Source organism: Drosophila grimshawi, unplaced genomic scaffold (genome assembly GCF_018153295.1).
Source record: "Drosophila grimshawi isolate 15287-2541.00 unplaced genomic scaffold, ASM1815329v1 contig_848, whole genome shotgun sequence".
In the NCBI taxonomy this organism is placed as follows: Eukaryota; Metazoa; Arthropoda; class Insecta; order Diptera; family Drosophilidae; genus Drosophila; species Drosophila grimshawi.
In genome coordinates this window covers 3,006,685-3,020,876 of record NW_025063692.1, presented here as the reverse complement: position 1 = coordinate 3,020,876, position 14,192 = coordinate 3,006,685, and the positions used below count along the sequence as shown (strand labels likewise).

The 14,192-nt window shown below is 44.4% G+C and overlaps 2 protein-coding genes across 3 annotated transcripts in view; one reads left to right on the top strand and one right to left on the bottom strand.

The window, feature by feature from the left end:
- The first annotated feature begins 903 nt into the window (after positions 1-903).
- LOC6569506 (delta-like protein C) lies at positions 904-3,005 on the top strand. The gene is made up of 7 exons (XM_001995700.3): positions 904-1,049; positions 1,116-1,254; positions 1,338-1,496; positions 1,623-1,814; positions 1,892-1,952; positions 2,025-2,155; positions 2,242-3,005. Exons 1-7 carry the CDS (start codon positions 963-965, stop codon positions 2,988-2,990), a joined length of 1,518 nt encoding a protein of 505 aa, XP_001995736.3. The 5' UTR covers positions 904-962; the 3' UTR covers positions 2,991-3,005.
- Positions 3,006-4,174: 1,169 nt separating this feature from the next.
- Positions 4,175-14,192, bottom strand: part of LOC6569505 (unconventional myosin-XV) — a 31,327-nt gene continuing 21,309 nt past the window's right edge. Inside the window, exons 1-5 of one of the 2 annotated variants that reach the window (XM_032741270.1) lie at positions 11,572-12,892; positions 6,540-7,054; positions 6,211-6,457; positions 4,997-6,139; positions 4,175-4,926 (exon numbers count right to left, since the gene is read on the bottom strand). In XM_032741270.1, the coding sequence (XP_032597161.1) occupies positions 4,759-4,926; positions 4,997-6,139; positions 6,211-6,457; positions 6,540-7,054; positions 11,572-12,666 (3,168 nt within the window). In that variant the 5' untranslated portion in view covers positions 12,667-12,892 and the 3' untranslated portion in view covers positions 4,175-4,758. Of the gene's footprint in view, positions 4,927-4,996; positions 6,140-6,210; positions 6,458-6,539; positions 7,055-11,571; positions 12,893-14,192 lie in introns of those variants that run through there. The other variant, XM_032741271.1, reaches the window with a different exon arrangement.

Genomic DNA, 14,192 nt, shown 5'->3' with positions numbered 1-14,192 from the left:
TTTCAGCTTTGAGAGAGTCGCCGAGTCGCCGATTCGCTGGAGTCAAAGTCAAAGTCAAAGCTAATTGATTAGTCTGTAAGTGAACGCAAGCAGAGGAGGGTCTCGTTCTCTGGCGGTTTATAATAACAATAATACTACGTTGCAAGAAGTTTTCGATTTGCATTTCAAAAATTTCTCATCGTATTTTGCTTGGTTCGTTGCTGGTGCGTTCGATTTTATGATGATTCATTAAGAAATCGGGCTGTCTCTCAGACCTTACTGTTCTTTTTTATTACTATTATTATTGTTATTATTGTTGTCGTTGCTGCAGCGAAGAAAGTTGTCTCGGAACATGTTAATTGTCTTTGGTGATCGGTTGGTTGTGTGGCTCCGCAAGCAAGAAGTCGCCTATGTTTCACTGTCTTCCACAAGTGAAGTGATTTCTTTCGATTTTGTTAAATTAACTCCGTGGATAAAGTATCTGATAGTACTCCAAAGTAATTACAATGTGTACAATGTGTAATGCAGTTGTCTCAGTCTCAAAGCAACTGCTTGGAACGATTTCTAGTACATTTAAATATCTATAGACCAACAAGAATACAACAAGAAGTTTGTCTTATCAATCAATTTTAATGCAATTACTAAATGTGAAAAAGTATTTATAATTATTCTTAGTAATGTTCAATCTAAGCTCAAGTTTGTCCAAAAATTCCATTTAAAAATTCAAGAGTTGTGATTGAATCGATTAATGGATCTCCCTACTATAGACTATGATACTTCTGATATAATTTTGTTTGGTTTGAGCTTGAAATCGCCTGTTTTTTATGTAAAGTTGGCTTTCAGATTTTGCAGTATTCGATTTTGAAAGTGAAATTCATAGCATAAATATATATAGTGGATTGTTTATATACATAGATATGCTGTTGTCACAAAGCTTGGGCGGCCCGCAGGCGCTGCTGCTGCTGGTGGCGACCACAAGCACAATGAGCAGTGGGGCGGAGGCATTGAGACGCAACTTCAATGCGCGCCAGACGAGCATCAATTCAAACATACCTCTGTGGAAGCAGCGCGTAAGTGTTAACCGACCAATCCGCCAACCATTAAGTGATTGAGTCCACTATTGACTCCAAGAACAGGCCTGCGAGACGCCGCAGAAGAACAAGATGAATTCGCACTACATCTGTGACGAGAAGGGGGATGTGAAGTGCTTGCCCGGCTGGCAGGGCGATCTCTGCCAGGTCCCCATGTGCCGGCGTGGCTGTGATCCGATGAATGGTAAGCAACTGACTCAAACAATACCCAACCCAACCTTTCTCTCTTTCTCTCTCTCTCCCTGTGTGTGTGTCCCACTTGAACAGGCTACTGCCAGCGTCCCGGAGAGTGCCGCTGTCGGATCGGGTACACTGGCGAGCAGTGCGACAAGTGCATACCCCTACCCGGCTGCCAGCACGGCATCTGCAACAAACCCTTCGAGTGCATCTGCAAGCCCGGCTGGGCTGGTCTCTTCTGCACCGAACGTAAGCTTCTAATTCTTTAATTCCTGGCCTGGCCTGGCCTGGCCTGGGTATTTGTTAGTTGGGTTTGATCAACTGACATTTTGAACTACACAAATCACTGAAACTTTTTATTGTTTGTTGTCGCAGCGAGCTGCCGCAGTGGTTGCCACAACACACGGGGATACTGCGAGTCGCCGGGCGAGTGCCGCTGCCGTCTCGGTTGGGCGGGCAGAAGCTGCAGCGAGTGCGCAACGATGCCGGGCTGCAAGGAGGGGACGTGCAACAAGCCGCTCGAGTGCAACTGCAAGCCCGGCTACACGGGTCTGCTCTGCCAGACAGGTGAGCTGTTTAAGCTGGCTCCCAGTCCCCAGTCCCCATGCCCCATTTAATTTGCAACATTTGTACACACTTTGCAGCGCTCTGCGCCTCTGACTGCAGCAAGCAGCACGGCTATTGTCGCAGGCCGGGCGAATGTCGGTGAGTTGAGCGACCTTTTGACCCGCAGATATGTAAACTAAACGCCCTCTGCTTCTTCTCCTATTTGGTTAGTTGCAAAGTGGGCTGGACGGGCACGCAGTGTGACAAGTGCTTCCCCTATCCCGGCTGCGTCAACGGCGACTGTGAGTCGCCCTGGGAGTGTAACTGTCGTCCTGGCTGGGGCGGCATGCTTTGCGACGAAGGTGAGCTCGACTCGGTTCAACATGCGACATGCAACATATAACTTGCAAAATGCATCTTATTATTATTGTAATCCTTACACACACAGAGCTGCGGTATTGTGCTGATAATCCGGGCACCTGCGACAACAATGGCAAGTGCATCTCGCTGAGCAGCGAGGATGGCAGCTATCGTTGCCACTGCCGGCAGGGCTATCTGGGCAAGAACTGTGAGATACTTGACGAGTTTCTGCTGACCTCAGTGGCGCCACCCCGTATTACGCCCCCACCACTTGAGCTGAGCGCAGGTGCGCCTGATGACAGCGCAATTGCTAAGTTGCCAGCAAATGGAACAAACGACGCCACAACAGCAACTACAACAACATCGACATCATCGACAACAACAACAGCAACAACAGCAAGAACAACAACAATGGCTGGTATAACAACAAGGACGAGAACGGAAACAGCAGCCGCCACACGTGGTGGCAACCACAATGCGACTAATGAAGCGTTAAGCGACATTGCAGCTGCTGATGAGGCAACGACAGTGGCAACAACAGCAACAGCATCAGCAACAACACCAAAAATAATGAGAGCTGGCAGCAACAATGCAACAAGTGGGCCACCATCGCCATCAGTGGCCATCGCCTCACAGTTCAGTGCACATGAGCAGCTGACGGCGGCGCCAGTCAACGCTGATAATAACGATAATAATGGGGACAAAGATGGTAATGACGACGATGATGATGATGATGATGACGACGAGGACGAGGATGAGGATGATTATGAGGAGGCGGATGGTGATTATGAGGATGAGGAGGATGACAATGATCAAATCATACCAAATATTATTTGAGCAACGGGCTGACAAATTGCCTAGAATCTAATTGCATTTGTTTTTTTTTTTTTGTATTATTATTATTATTATTTTTTTCCTTTGTGTATGACTAGCTAATAAATTATTTATTTTATTGTTCAGTTTTTATTGGCCTTTTCTCTACGACGGAAACTGATAAAAATGGACAATGACAACATAAAGTCAAAAGACTTCAGACAAACTTTGATTTATTGCCGGCAGCTGAGCAAGTGAAATTTGTGAATTACAAAAGAATCCTGAGTCCTGAAGTCTTTCAATTTGAGTCGATGTGCTCTGCTTGCTAAAAAAGCTGAGTCACAGCCATGAGAAGCGTATTCTTTTCAAAAATGTATTGCTCCCAAGATTTGCTGCATTGGTTAATTTGACCTCTACCAAAAGAAATTTGTGTCATTGCGACGAGAAGCCACTTGGCTCCAACTTTGCCATTTCCTCGTAGATGTTTGAAGGACATGGTGCGTTAGATTCACATGGTCGAACTCCATTAATTGGCATTCAAAGTCGAAGAACCCAAACACTTGTTAGAATCTCACAGCAGGGCAAACGGAAATGAGTCCTAGTCATAAATTGCCTGTTTTCTCATAAGCTACAAGTGCGATTTGGATGCCCTTTGGCCAGTTGGTAAGGGTTAAGCCAATAGTTTGCCATATGATCCGCCAGGTTATGCTTTAAGGATATAATCAAGCTATGGGCGATCTGATTTATCTCGACTTCTTAAAAGGCTTCCATCCTCGAATCCTGAAAATCTTTGAATGCAATTATGTAGTCCTAAGCTATGGCTACACAAAATAGTCCTTTTATTGACAGCAAACTTTACAAGGAGCAATCTGCATGTGAAGAGTACCTACAAAATATATCTAATCTTCTGATTTCAGCACGATTATCCTTGAAATGGCCTGGTTATGGCAGATCCCTCGATTGCTGGTCAGTTTTATTATTGCATGACGGATGATTTGATTTGTTGGAAAGCACCAGGCGAACAGAATCAGCAAGAAAGAAGACATTTAGATTTTAAGAAATCTGTAACATACTTTTGCTGGCGTTTTTATTGCCTGCTTTTGTGGTGCGACAATTACCAAATGCCAACAATTGATGCTGCATGCTTGCGGGCATGCTGCAAACTGATCACGCCCACAACGAGAGATGAAACTTCTACAAATGGTATACGTTGAATTGTATTTATTTATGATAATTTAAGCATTAAACTAAACACACATACAACTGCATCGAATTTCGTTTAACAAGTTTTCCAAAAAAAAATAAGCTTAACAAAGGGAAGTGCATTAATATTCAAATTGTGCATAGAGCGGGGCCAAATACTCGGGATTGCACATTATTATTGCTTAAAATTAGGACACAAATTGTTCAGATATATAAAGTAAGCATAAACATGTTGTGTGTGTGTGTGTGTGTACGTGATGCAGCCGGACGGATAGAGGATGAGAAAAGGGGAAAGGAAATTGGAATATGGCCGAAGTGGAGCAATTTGAGAGAATGCAGGAAAAGCCTGCCTCTTCCAGATTCTCCGCCGAATAGCACTTTTCAGCTGCCACTTGGTCTACATATGTATGTATTTGCATATAGGTATATAGGGTATAGTTATAGGTATCGGTATAATATGGACATACTTTATAAATATGTATGTGGTATAAGACTTAAAAAGCGAACAAAAAAAAAAAAGATAATAATATTATATATATATATAGAGAAGATATAATAATAATAGACATATTCGTAATATTCGTTGCATCTAGTTGAGCTCCCGCTTGTCGCGCTGACTGATCTGGGCCATGGTGATATATTGTCGCACCAGGCGCGAGATCTCGTGCGCCTGCTCCGTCTGGACGCGTATGACACGCTGCTGCATTAGATTGCCCACCTTCATGTCCAGGAAGAGGGCGCCATCCTCCGAGCGCACCTGCAGACAGACACATAAAGAGAAAGTTAATCGACAATCGATAGATGAATCACCTAATGTCGTTGTTTACCTTGCGCGTGGAGATGACCTCCATAAAGCTCCAGTGCTGCAGTGTCTCGTGTGTGTTTGGATCCAAGAATAGCACTCCGCGTCTATTCAAGGCCAAGATTAAGTCCCGCCACATGGGATTATGATTGTCCTCGACATGGGGCCCCTCCTCGGCCCAGATGCGTTTCACCGCAAAGAAACTGCTGCCGAATAGGGGCCAAGCGGCGAGCACATTTAAAAACTGCGCCTTCACCTGTCCTGGACTCAAGTTGGCGACCTGCGGCCAAGCGGACTGCACCAGACCGACCCACTGAGCCGGTCGTATCTCACGTATGCCCAGCGCCGGTTTGGGCAACAGAAACTTGATCTCCTTCATTGCCGGCACATGACTCAGATCGGCGGCGCGATGGAGCAGCGCTGCAATGCGCGCCATATCGCGCACCATTTCCGGCATGGGCACCCCATTGCCGGGCAGCTCGAGGAGCAGGCCCTCTAGATAATCGGGCGCCACCTGATTGAAGAGCACCTCCACGTAGAGCGGCATCGGGGCCGGTTCACGTTTGAGCGCAAAATGCCAAACGGAACGGCAGAATATCAAATAGAATGGCTGGCCAGATTTCAGCAGCTCCGTGGTCACGTCCAGAATGTACTCATCGGCTGCCAGGGGCATGGTGAAGGCATCGCCCTGCACAATGCAGTACAGCGAGAACTCCTGCTGTTCCGCCTCCGATTCGACGCCGAGCAGCGCACACAGCTCGGCAATAACATCGGCGACCACCGTGGAACAGCGTGTGTTCACCACACGTTCCGCACCGCCGGGCAGCCGATAGATCTGGCGACGAGCCGACCGTCCCGCCGACACGGCCGTCACCTCCTCGACGCTGGGCACATTCTTGCGTCCGCCGCAGCGGGCCGTCTTCCGCAGATTGGTTAGACAGACGGCGGCGGTGCCATGGCACGAGCGACGTCGATCCGAGGCGGCCGATGTCAGATGCTCCATCAAATACGGACGCAGCGCATCCGAGCAGCCAAAGTAAGCAGCGAGTATGCTCAGCAGTCGCCAAGCCCGCTGCGAGCTGTCCGGGCATGGCGAACGATTCGCCGTCGTCTGTTTCATTAGCTGGCAATAGACCTCGTCGCGCAGCGCCAGATACTTGTGACAGTGCTGCAAGGGATTAGCAGGGATTAGCAACAGCTGAAGGAAAGAGCCAAGTGAAATGCATTGCAATCGCTTACCATTAAAACTGTGTAGACACACTTGACCTCAGTGAGCTCGGGATCGAGTGGAATGTCGCCGCAGTAGCGCAGGATGCAGTCGAAGCACTCGAGCGCCAACGGCGCCAGATCATTGGGCAGCCGGAGCAGTGGCAGCCGTATCGCGTGTCCTTGCCACTTCACAAGCTCCGCATAGGAGCGATTCGCTGCCGACGACGATGACGACGACTGATGGCGCTCGTGATGGCGATCGGCGTCGCGCAGTTGGCTGCACACACAAACGAGAATGAGTATAGAATGAGAGAGAGTGGAGAGTGCGGATTGGGGAGTAATGAGGAGGATGCACTTACTCATTGCGGAAGTGCTGCATGGCAAACTGTAGCAGGGAGTACTTGGTAACAGACGGAGGCGTTCCATTGCCATTGAGCTCATCCTGCAGCATATAGTTGCCGTCCAGGTCATGTTGTTGCTGTTGTTGCTGCTGCTGTTGCTGGTGTCCATTGGTGAGGGAGTTGGGCTGCTGCTGTTGCTGCTGCTGTTGGCCGGCATTCGATTTGCGTGCAGCATTCGAGTGCAAATAGCTTTGCTGTTTAATGTAGCGCTGTTGCTCCACGAGTTGCTCCTCGTCGGCACCATCCTCCAGCTGCTGCTGTTGCTGCTGCTGATGATGCAGCTCCACTTGCTGCTGCTGCAGATGATGTTGCTCGATTGTGGCATCGCCACCGCCATTCGAGTGAGCATGCTCGTTGCGCTGCTGTTGCTGGGCATGCTGAGCCTGTCGCGGCTCCAGACGATCCAGCGGCACGTTCAACGTTTGGGCGGCGGCACGTGCCCCCGATGACAGTGTCGATGCCTTCGATTGTGACTGTGCCACCAAATAAGTAAGAAAAAAAAAAAGAAGATAGATGATGATAATGATGAGTGGTGTGCAACATAATATGGATGCAATTCGTTAATTGTCAAGTCATTGGCATGTGAAAGTTGCTGGGCGCCTTTTTGGCCAAACACTCGACCAGTTTTGGTTAACTTAGTCCAAGCCAAAGCCAAACCGGTCACTTTTTGTTTGGGGTGCGCCTATCATACGTCGATACATATATACATATATATATAGACAGTAGATATACACAGTATGTATATATATATAAGAGAGCGACTGCGTTTTGGCAACGAAAGTGATTTTGAGGCATTGCCAATAGGCAGCAACATGGTGTCTGGCCAGAGCTGCCACAACTTATTGCACCTGAAGCTAACACCCACAGCCAACCGCAAATTGCAATGCATTTCTCAAGCGCATAAAACAACAATAACAATAACAATAACAACAACAACAACAATAAAGGTGAGTAAAAGTTAATGTTGTTGTTGTTGTTTATGAAAGCGGAAATCTTTCACCAATCAATCAAGCTGCCTTGCTGCGAAAAATCGCACTTCTAATTGGCGTCTAGTTTTTGGCCAAACCATTAATATTCATTTCAATTTCATTTGCAATTGCAATTGCAATCGTGCATTTTTGATAAGCCAACACACTAACACGCCACCTGGCGATGCAACAATGCGTAACACAACAACAAACATGCCCAAAACTCAGGTGATAATCCCGTTTTTCTTGCACGAGATGAGAAAGTGACAGATAACAGATTACAGAACAAAAAACAAGACTAGACTAACAATGACAAGCACAATTAAGGCGCAGTCAAGTTTCAAGCATAATTGGAGGAGCACACGTAACATGAGCCCGAGCAAAATGTATAAATTAAAGTGTTAAATAAGCAGTGAAATCAAATCAAAGATCAAATATCAAATATATATAGTTGGGAGAAAACTGATCTGCTTGTTACTTGTTGCTCGTCAGCAATGAAACTAGAGTGTCCCACGACCAACGAGGAGGACACGTCCACGTCCAGTAAAGGAATGTTTCAGTCGAAAGAGCTCGTCTACGAAATAAACCCAATCCAGTTGTTATATATAGAAATGTATACAGATCATCAATAAAATGTCAAAGCGTATTTAATATTCAAATAAAATATAATAATAAATTGTGGCTTTTATTGTTTGTATTGTTGTATTGATATTCGCGTAATTTGTATCAATATTATCAAACAAATTAAAAGCAGTTTTTATGATACAATATATAGTTTATCGAGTTGGCGATGCAATTTCAGGAATCAGGTTATTAAAAAGCTTTAAGAAGCAAATGATTTGTTTTAAATCCATACTCGTACATATGGCAAGTCAAAGAGGAGTCTCATTATTTTGTCGAATCAAAACCAAAACATGTTCAATCGAAACGAGTTCGTGAAAGACATGCAAACACATAACTCGCAAACGCTCACTTCAAACACTCACATGAACAACACCTCTGTTAATTAGTTTTCTTGATCGATGATAATATTGGAGGATGGACGACACGAGGCCAGATAATGCAAAGTTGCCGAGCAGACCCGTTATTAAAAGAGGCAAATTCAACTTGTTACCGGATAGCAGATAACCGATTGACAGCGGACGTGGGCATAAAACGCTGAGCTAAATTTCGAGGCAGACAGCCAGATGGACAGACAGAGAGACAGACAGTCCAGAAAAAGCACTCCATAAATATGCCAAATATGTCAAATGAAGAGGCGGGGCAATAACATCGAGATGCCACTGCACACACAAATCGTAACCGATGCCAACTTGCTCCTCATCTTCGTCTACTTAATCATTTTCAGGGGCTGTGTTTTGTATTTTTTTAATTGTAAAATTGAGAACGAGACTCGTCGAGAAGCGGCCACAAAGTGGGTCACATGACTTGTTTAGCACCGGCTATGATTCCAATTCCAATTCCGATTCAGATTCAGAATTCGATACCGAAGCCGATTCTCAGACTCTGCCCGTCCAGGGGTCGCCTGCCTGCCTGCCTGCCTGCCAGCCTGACCAAATAAAATGGGATTGAGTAAGAGAGTGGAGGGTATGGTGTCGGTTGGAGTGCAGTGTGGAGTCGAGTGCAGACTAGCGTCGGCTGTGCTCCAGTTGGCGGCTGACTTGGCTTGGCTTGGCTTGGCTTGGCTTAGCTTGGCTCTTGGCTTGGCCAATGCGAATTCAATTCGGTGGAAAAGTGAGGCAAAATAACAACAACAACAACAACAACGAACCAACCAACCAACCACACACAGAAAACAACATCAAACAAAAACGAACATTACGAACAATACGAGGAAAACTTTAAACTTAACTTTTATTTCGGATATAATTTGTGGCGCGTTTGCCTCTATTATGTGTGTGTACATTTATAACAAGGGGCTACAGCGCTACAGGGGGGCGGGGCAGCTGGATAGCGGGATAGCGGCGGGGTGGGGGGTATGCTTTAAGCGGTAGCAACTTTCTTTTTGGCTTTTAGTTTTGTTTTTATTGTATACATACATACATATACATACATACATTTATTTGTATTTGTATTTGTATTTGTATTTGTATTTGTATTTGTATTTTACTCGAGTTAATTAAAATTCGTAATTAATGCGCACCACACTAGAAAATCTTCATGTATGTGAAGACCCAAAACAAGAAGAAGATGGAGCAACAGCAACAGCAACAGCTGGCAACTGGTATGTATAAACAATTTAGAGCTGACGGGCGAGACAAAAGAAATTAAACTCATTTACCATAGGAAAATAGCAACAAAAAAAATAATAATAAAATAACAGCAGCGGCAGCAGTAGCAGCAGTAGCAGATCTGCCGACAATAAAAGATGCACGAAATGTAATTAAAGTATTGAAATCAAATTACAGTTAAATTACAATCTTTATATTGTTTTTTTTTTGTTGTTATTTTTCTTAAATGGGGTAAAGCAAACGAGGGTATCTCATCTGCTCATATGTTCTGTGCCCGTTCACGTCGTCGCCATCCATCCGCACGTTCTGCTCTTGCTGTAAACGTATCTCTGGGATTTGGGATCTGGGATCTGCAGCTGCTTTCTGCCATCTTTTTTGGGTTAATAGTGTTTTTTCTTTTGTTGTTGTTGGTGTGGTAGTTTTATGACTACTTTGGCATTTAAAGAACCCCTCGATCCGAAGCGTAGCATATTCGGTTTGCCTAAAATATGATCTTAGATCCAAACCGAAGTAAAAGTTCTTAGACACTTAGAGAACTTTAATATATCCAAAAAAAAAAAAGAAAAAAAACAATTTAATTTCCAAGAATTGTCAAAATGCATACCTAATGTGACATAAACTCAAAAATTAGAGATCGTGAGATGAGTTGCCCCAAATAATTGTATTCCACATATATTTCTATTCATGTCAATATATATCCATGTATCTCTACCAATCCAAAGAAATCAAATGATGCAATATGTATCACATTCGAGATAAGTGCCAAAACGAATCCCTAATATATTTATTATTATATTGAACTATACGAAATGAAACCAAATCTTTTAATATTAGCTAAATTGCAGTTGGGAAAGTGAACAACAACAAATTGTATTAATTCACCTGGCAGTTTCACAAAACACCTCATTTCTATTAGCCACACTGGAAACCTTTAGACCCAACAGTTGGACCACTTCCGATGATGATAATATAAAAGATGTTATTTGTTGCTGTTGTTGCTGTTGCTGTGTATGTTGTATAATCGACACCTTTAATCAGCAGGTTTGCTAGCTCGTCAATTTGCCAGACGATGCTCTCCATCATAAGGCCAAAGATGAAGAAGAGCGGACAGTTCGACATGATGTAAGCAGTTGGCTGTTGGCTCGGATGACTCTGGTGGTGGCTGGCTCAGTTTGCTGGTTCAGGTGGGTCGCTGCTGCCAGGTGGCCCTGTCTCTCTATTGTCTGTTGTGTGTTGTGTTGTGTGATGTCTGATGTGTTGTGTTGGGCTTGCTAATAATGCGATTATGTGTTGATTAACTTTACCGTTGTCCGCAACACTCGCAGCAAACTGTAAAGAGAGCTCTCTTTTTTTTTTTGCTTGCCATCTTTTCATCTTTATATATCGTCATCTAACCGACACCTTTGCATATGCGCTGCGTAATTTGTAATTATTATAAAGGCCCAGTTTATTTTGATTAGCTCTGCGCTTGCACACCCATTGTCTGTCCACTGTCTGGGTCGGGTCGAGTTTTAAGATGTCCAGCTCAAGTTTATGTGTGTGAATTACCACCCAAATCTGTTTCGTCGCTCTTTGCCAGTTGCTCAATCTAACAACGATTTGATCCTACCCTATTCCTAAACTTTTCAAACTGAGATTTGTATATGGATCAAGCAATATAAATATAAAACTTATATTTGCTCGATAAATCTGTGAGAGATATCGAAATACGAGTTTAAGGCTCGTTTCGAGTTGTTTCTGTTGCCAATTAGACGTGCTCAAAGATTCAACTATTCAAAGATTGCTGCATACCTCGTTGGAGTTCATGGTCTCGAAGCGTGCTAGAATCTCCTTGACGGATATTTTTGATTCAGTTGGCTCCTCTAGAATGGTCTCCATGCGGCTAACGGAACCGCTGCTCGCATTGCTCACGCGTCGTGTCTTGCCGGTGCCCAACAGCAGCGCTGAGTTGCAGCTGGAGTTGGAGTTTGGAATGGGAACGGCAATGGGTAGACTAACGGCTGTTGCTGTCGTCACAGTTGTGATTGTTGCCTCTACATTGCGCGTTGCATCATCGTCGTCAGCAGCATCTTCATCATCATTCTGAGCGCTGTTGTTGTTGCTATCTCTTTGGTTGAGGTGCAGCTTGTAGTTGAGCTGCTCTTCGTAGCAGCACTCGTCGCAGAGGATGCCACTGACTGTTGTTGTTCTTGTTGCTGCTGCTGCTGCTGCTGTGCCACTGCAGCACTTGTAGACGATATCCTCCTCGACACTCCAGGCATTGTCGTAGTCCTGATCGTTACAGTCAGCGCCACCAGCAGCACCACCAATACCACTGCCGGCAGCACCACCCGCCGCATTTAGTTCGCCACCCAGCGATACACAGCACTGTTCGTTGAGATCCCGAATGCTCTCGTTGGTCAACTGATCGAGATCGCTGCGTCGATGCAGTTGCAACTTCTGCTGGTGGTGGTGCACCTGGGCGGCAGTGGTGCCGGTAATGTGTGCTATTTCCGCATCATCCGAGTCCGTGTAGAGCAGTTCATGCTCATGTTCGTGATCGTGATCCTCGCAGCTGTCTGCATCCGTCAGATTGTTGAGCGAGTCAAGGGAGGCGCATTTGTTACAGCTCTGCTGCTGCTGCTGCTGCTGCTGCTGCTGCTGTTCCTGATCCAGACACTCGTCCCTTTCCAGCTGCTGCTGCTGCTGCTGCTGTTGGAGCAGTTTAAAGTTGTTGACCTTGTCGTGGTGCATTTTGCTGATCAGCGACTCCACTTTGTTCACAATGCTGCTAAACTTGTGGGGCACACTGCCGCCAGCCGTCAGCTGTTCCTGCTTGGCGTTGGAGCTGTTGCCCGTGCTGGCTGTTGCCTGGCAGGATTTGCTGCTGCGCACACTGTGCGACATGTTGCACACACACACACACACAGAGATTACTCAGTGAGAGACAGAGATAGAGAGAGGGAGAGAGATATGCGACTCCTCAACGCGTGCCAGTGAAAGTTGTTATTGCATTTTGACGATGAACCAAACGGCGAACAACTGGCCAAACTGCACGACCATAATGAATGTTAAGTATATTGCTTACACACACGCCGCACACACACACACATACACACACACACCGCAACAACACGCCGCACACAGACACGATTCGGTGGAAAAACGCTGCGTATACGTGATTTTTGTTAGTGCTGCTGCCTGTGTTTACTTTAATTTTATTTTATTTATTTTTTGCTACCTTTTTCTTTTGTGCTCCTTTGTTTCAAGCTATTTTTTTCGTTAATTTTTTTTCTTGTATTTCTTTTTTTTTTGTGTGTTTTGTGGAAATGTCAGTTTTCAGTTTTCGTGCGCCGCAATTTGCCAGGCCTGAATTGATTTTTTTATTTTTAATTTGCCACTTGAAACCAATCGCTCTTTTGACGGCCCGTCCAGCAGCTGGACACCTGTGCAACAATTCGCCTCGGCCAATATCGACAAGTGCCACTAGAAAATACCGCACAGGTCAGTTGCAGTTGCAACTGGATTCAGCGGTGATTGAACTCAAGTTTGGATTGCAGACTTGGCGAGAATGAGAACATTATATACAAAAATTAATATTAAAGAATAATTGTAGTTCTCTCTCTCTCTCTAAGATAAGCATTTCAAAATTGATGAGAACTCTTTCTACTTGCAATATCTGAAATTGATCTGCTAAAAAAAAGTGTTTCAACAGTAAATATTGTTTAGCTGCAAGTGGAACTAACTAAGAGCTAATATATGAAATAACATTAAAGATATTCCAATGAAGATAAAACAACAATGTATTCATTTGGAAAGTGATATGTATACATAAAGTATACACATGAACAGTCATCCAGTTGGAACTGTACATATATATATATATATATATGTACTGTAATATGTAATATATAATAATAGTCGGGTACACTAGAAACTTCAATGTTTTTTATGTCACTTTTCCAAACGTTTAAGTATGTTTCTTGGCTTTAACTATGCAGCTACATTTGTAATTTCTTTTGTACATTTTTTTGCTCAGAATTTTCGATATGTAGAATACCAAAAGAAATGCTCGATGAGGCAGGTGCAGACTATTCTTAGCTGTGCTCCAAATGCATTCCAAATGGCATCGAACGGCGGCATCGATTAATGGGTCAAGCACACACAGAACGGCTATCTTTGAGTCGGTGGCCAAACAAAAACATTTCATTCATCGCACAACAAAACACGGCACAGCACAGCACAAGTAAAAAACAACAAAAACAAACAAAAAAGTTGGCCAAAAAAAAAAAAAAAAAAAAAAAAAATAGTAACAGTAACAAAAGTCCAAGTTGTTGCTGAGATTGAGACAGAAGTTGTAGCTAAAGAATTGGGATTATTGTTGTTCGGATTTTATTTGTGTATTTTTTATTTTTGGTTGAGACGCGCGCGTT

What these genes read in the sequence shown, in the direction of transcription:
- LOC6569506 (XM_001995700.3), top strand. Translation starts at nt 963, where the DNA reads ATGAGCAGTGGGGCGGAGGCATTGAGACGCAACTTCAATGCGCGCCAG. An exon ending in GGGTCTGCTCTGCCAGACAG is followed by an intron (nt 1,815 to 1,891) that starts GTGAGCTGTTTA and finishes CACACTTTGCAG; the next exon opens with CGCTCTGCGCCTCTGACTGC. An exon ending in CGGCATGCTTTGCGACGAAG is followed by an intron (nt 2,156 to 2,241) that starts GTGAGCTCGACT and finishes TTACACACACAG; the next exon opens with AGCTGCGGTATTGTGCTGAT.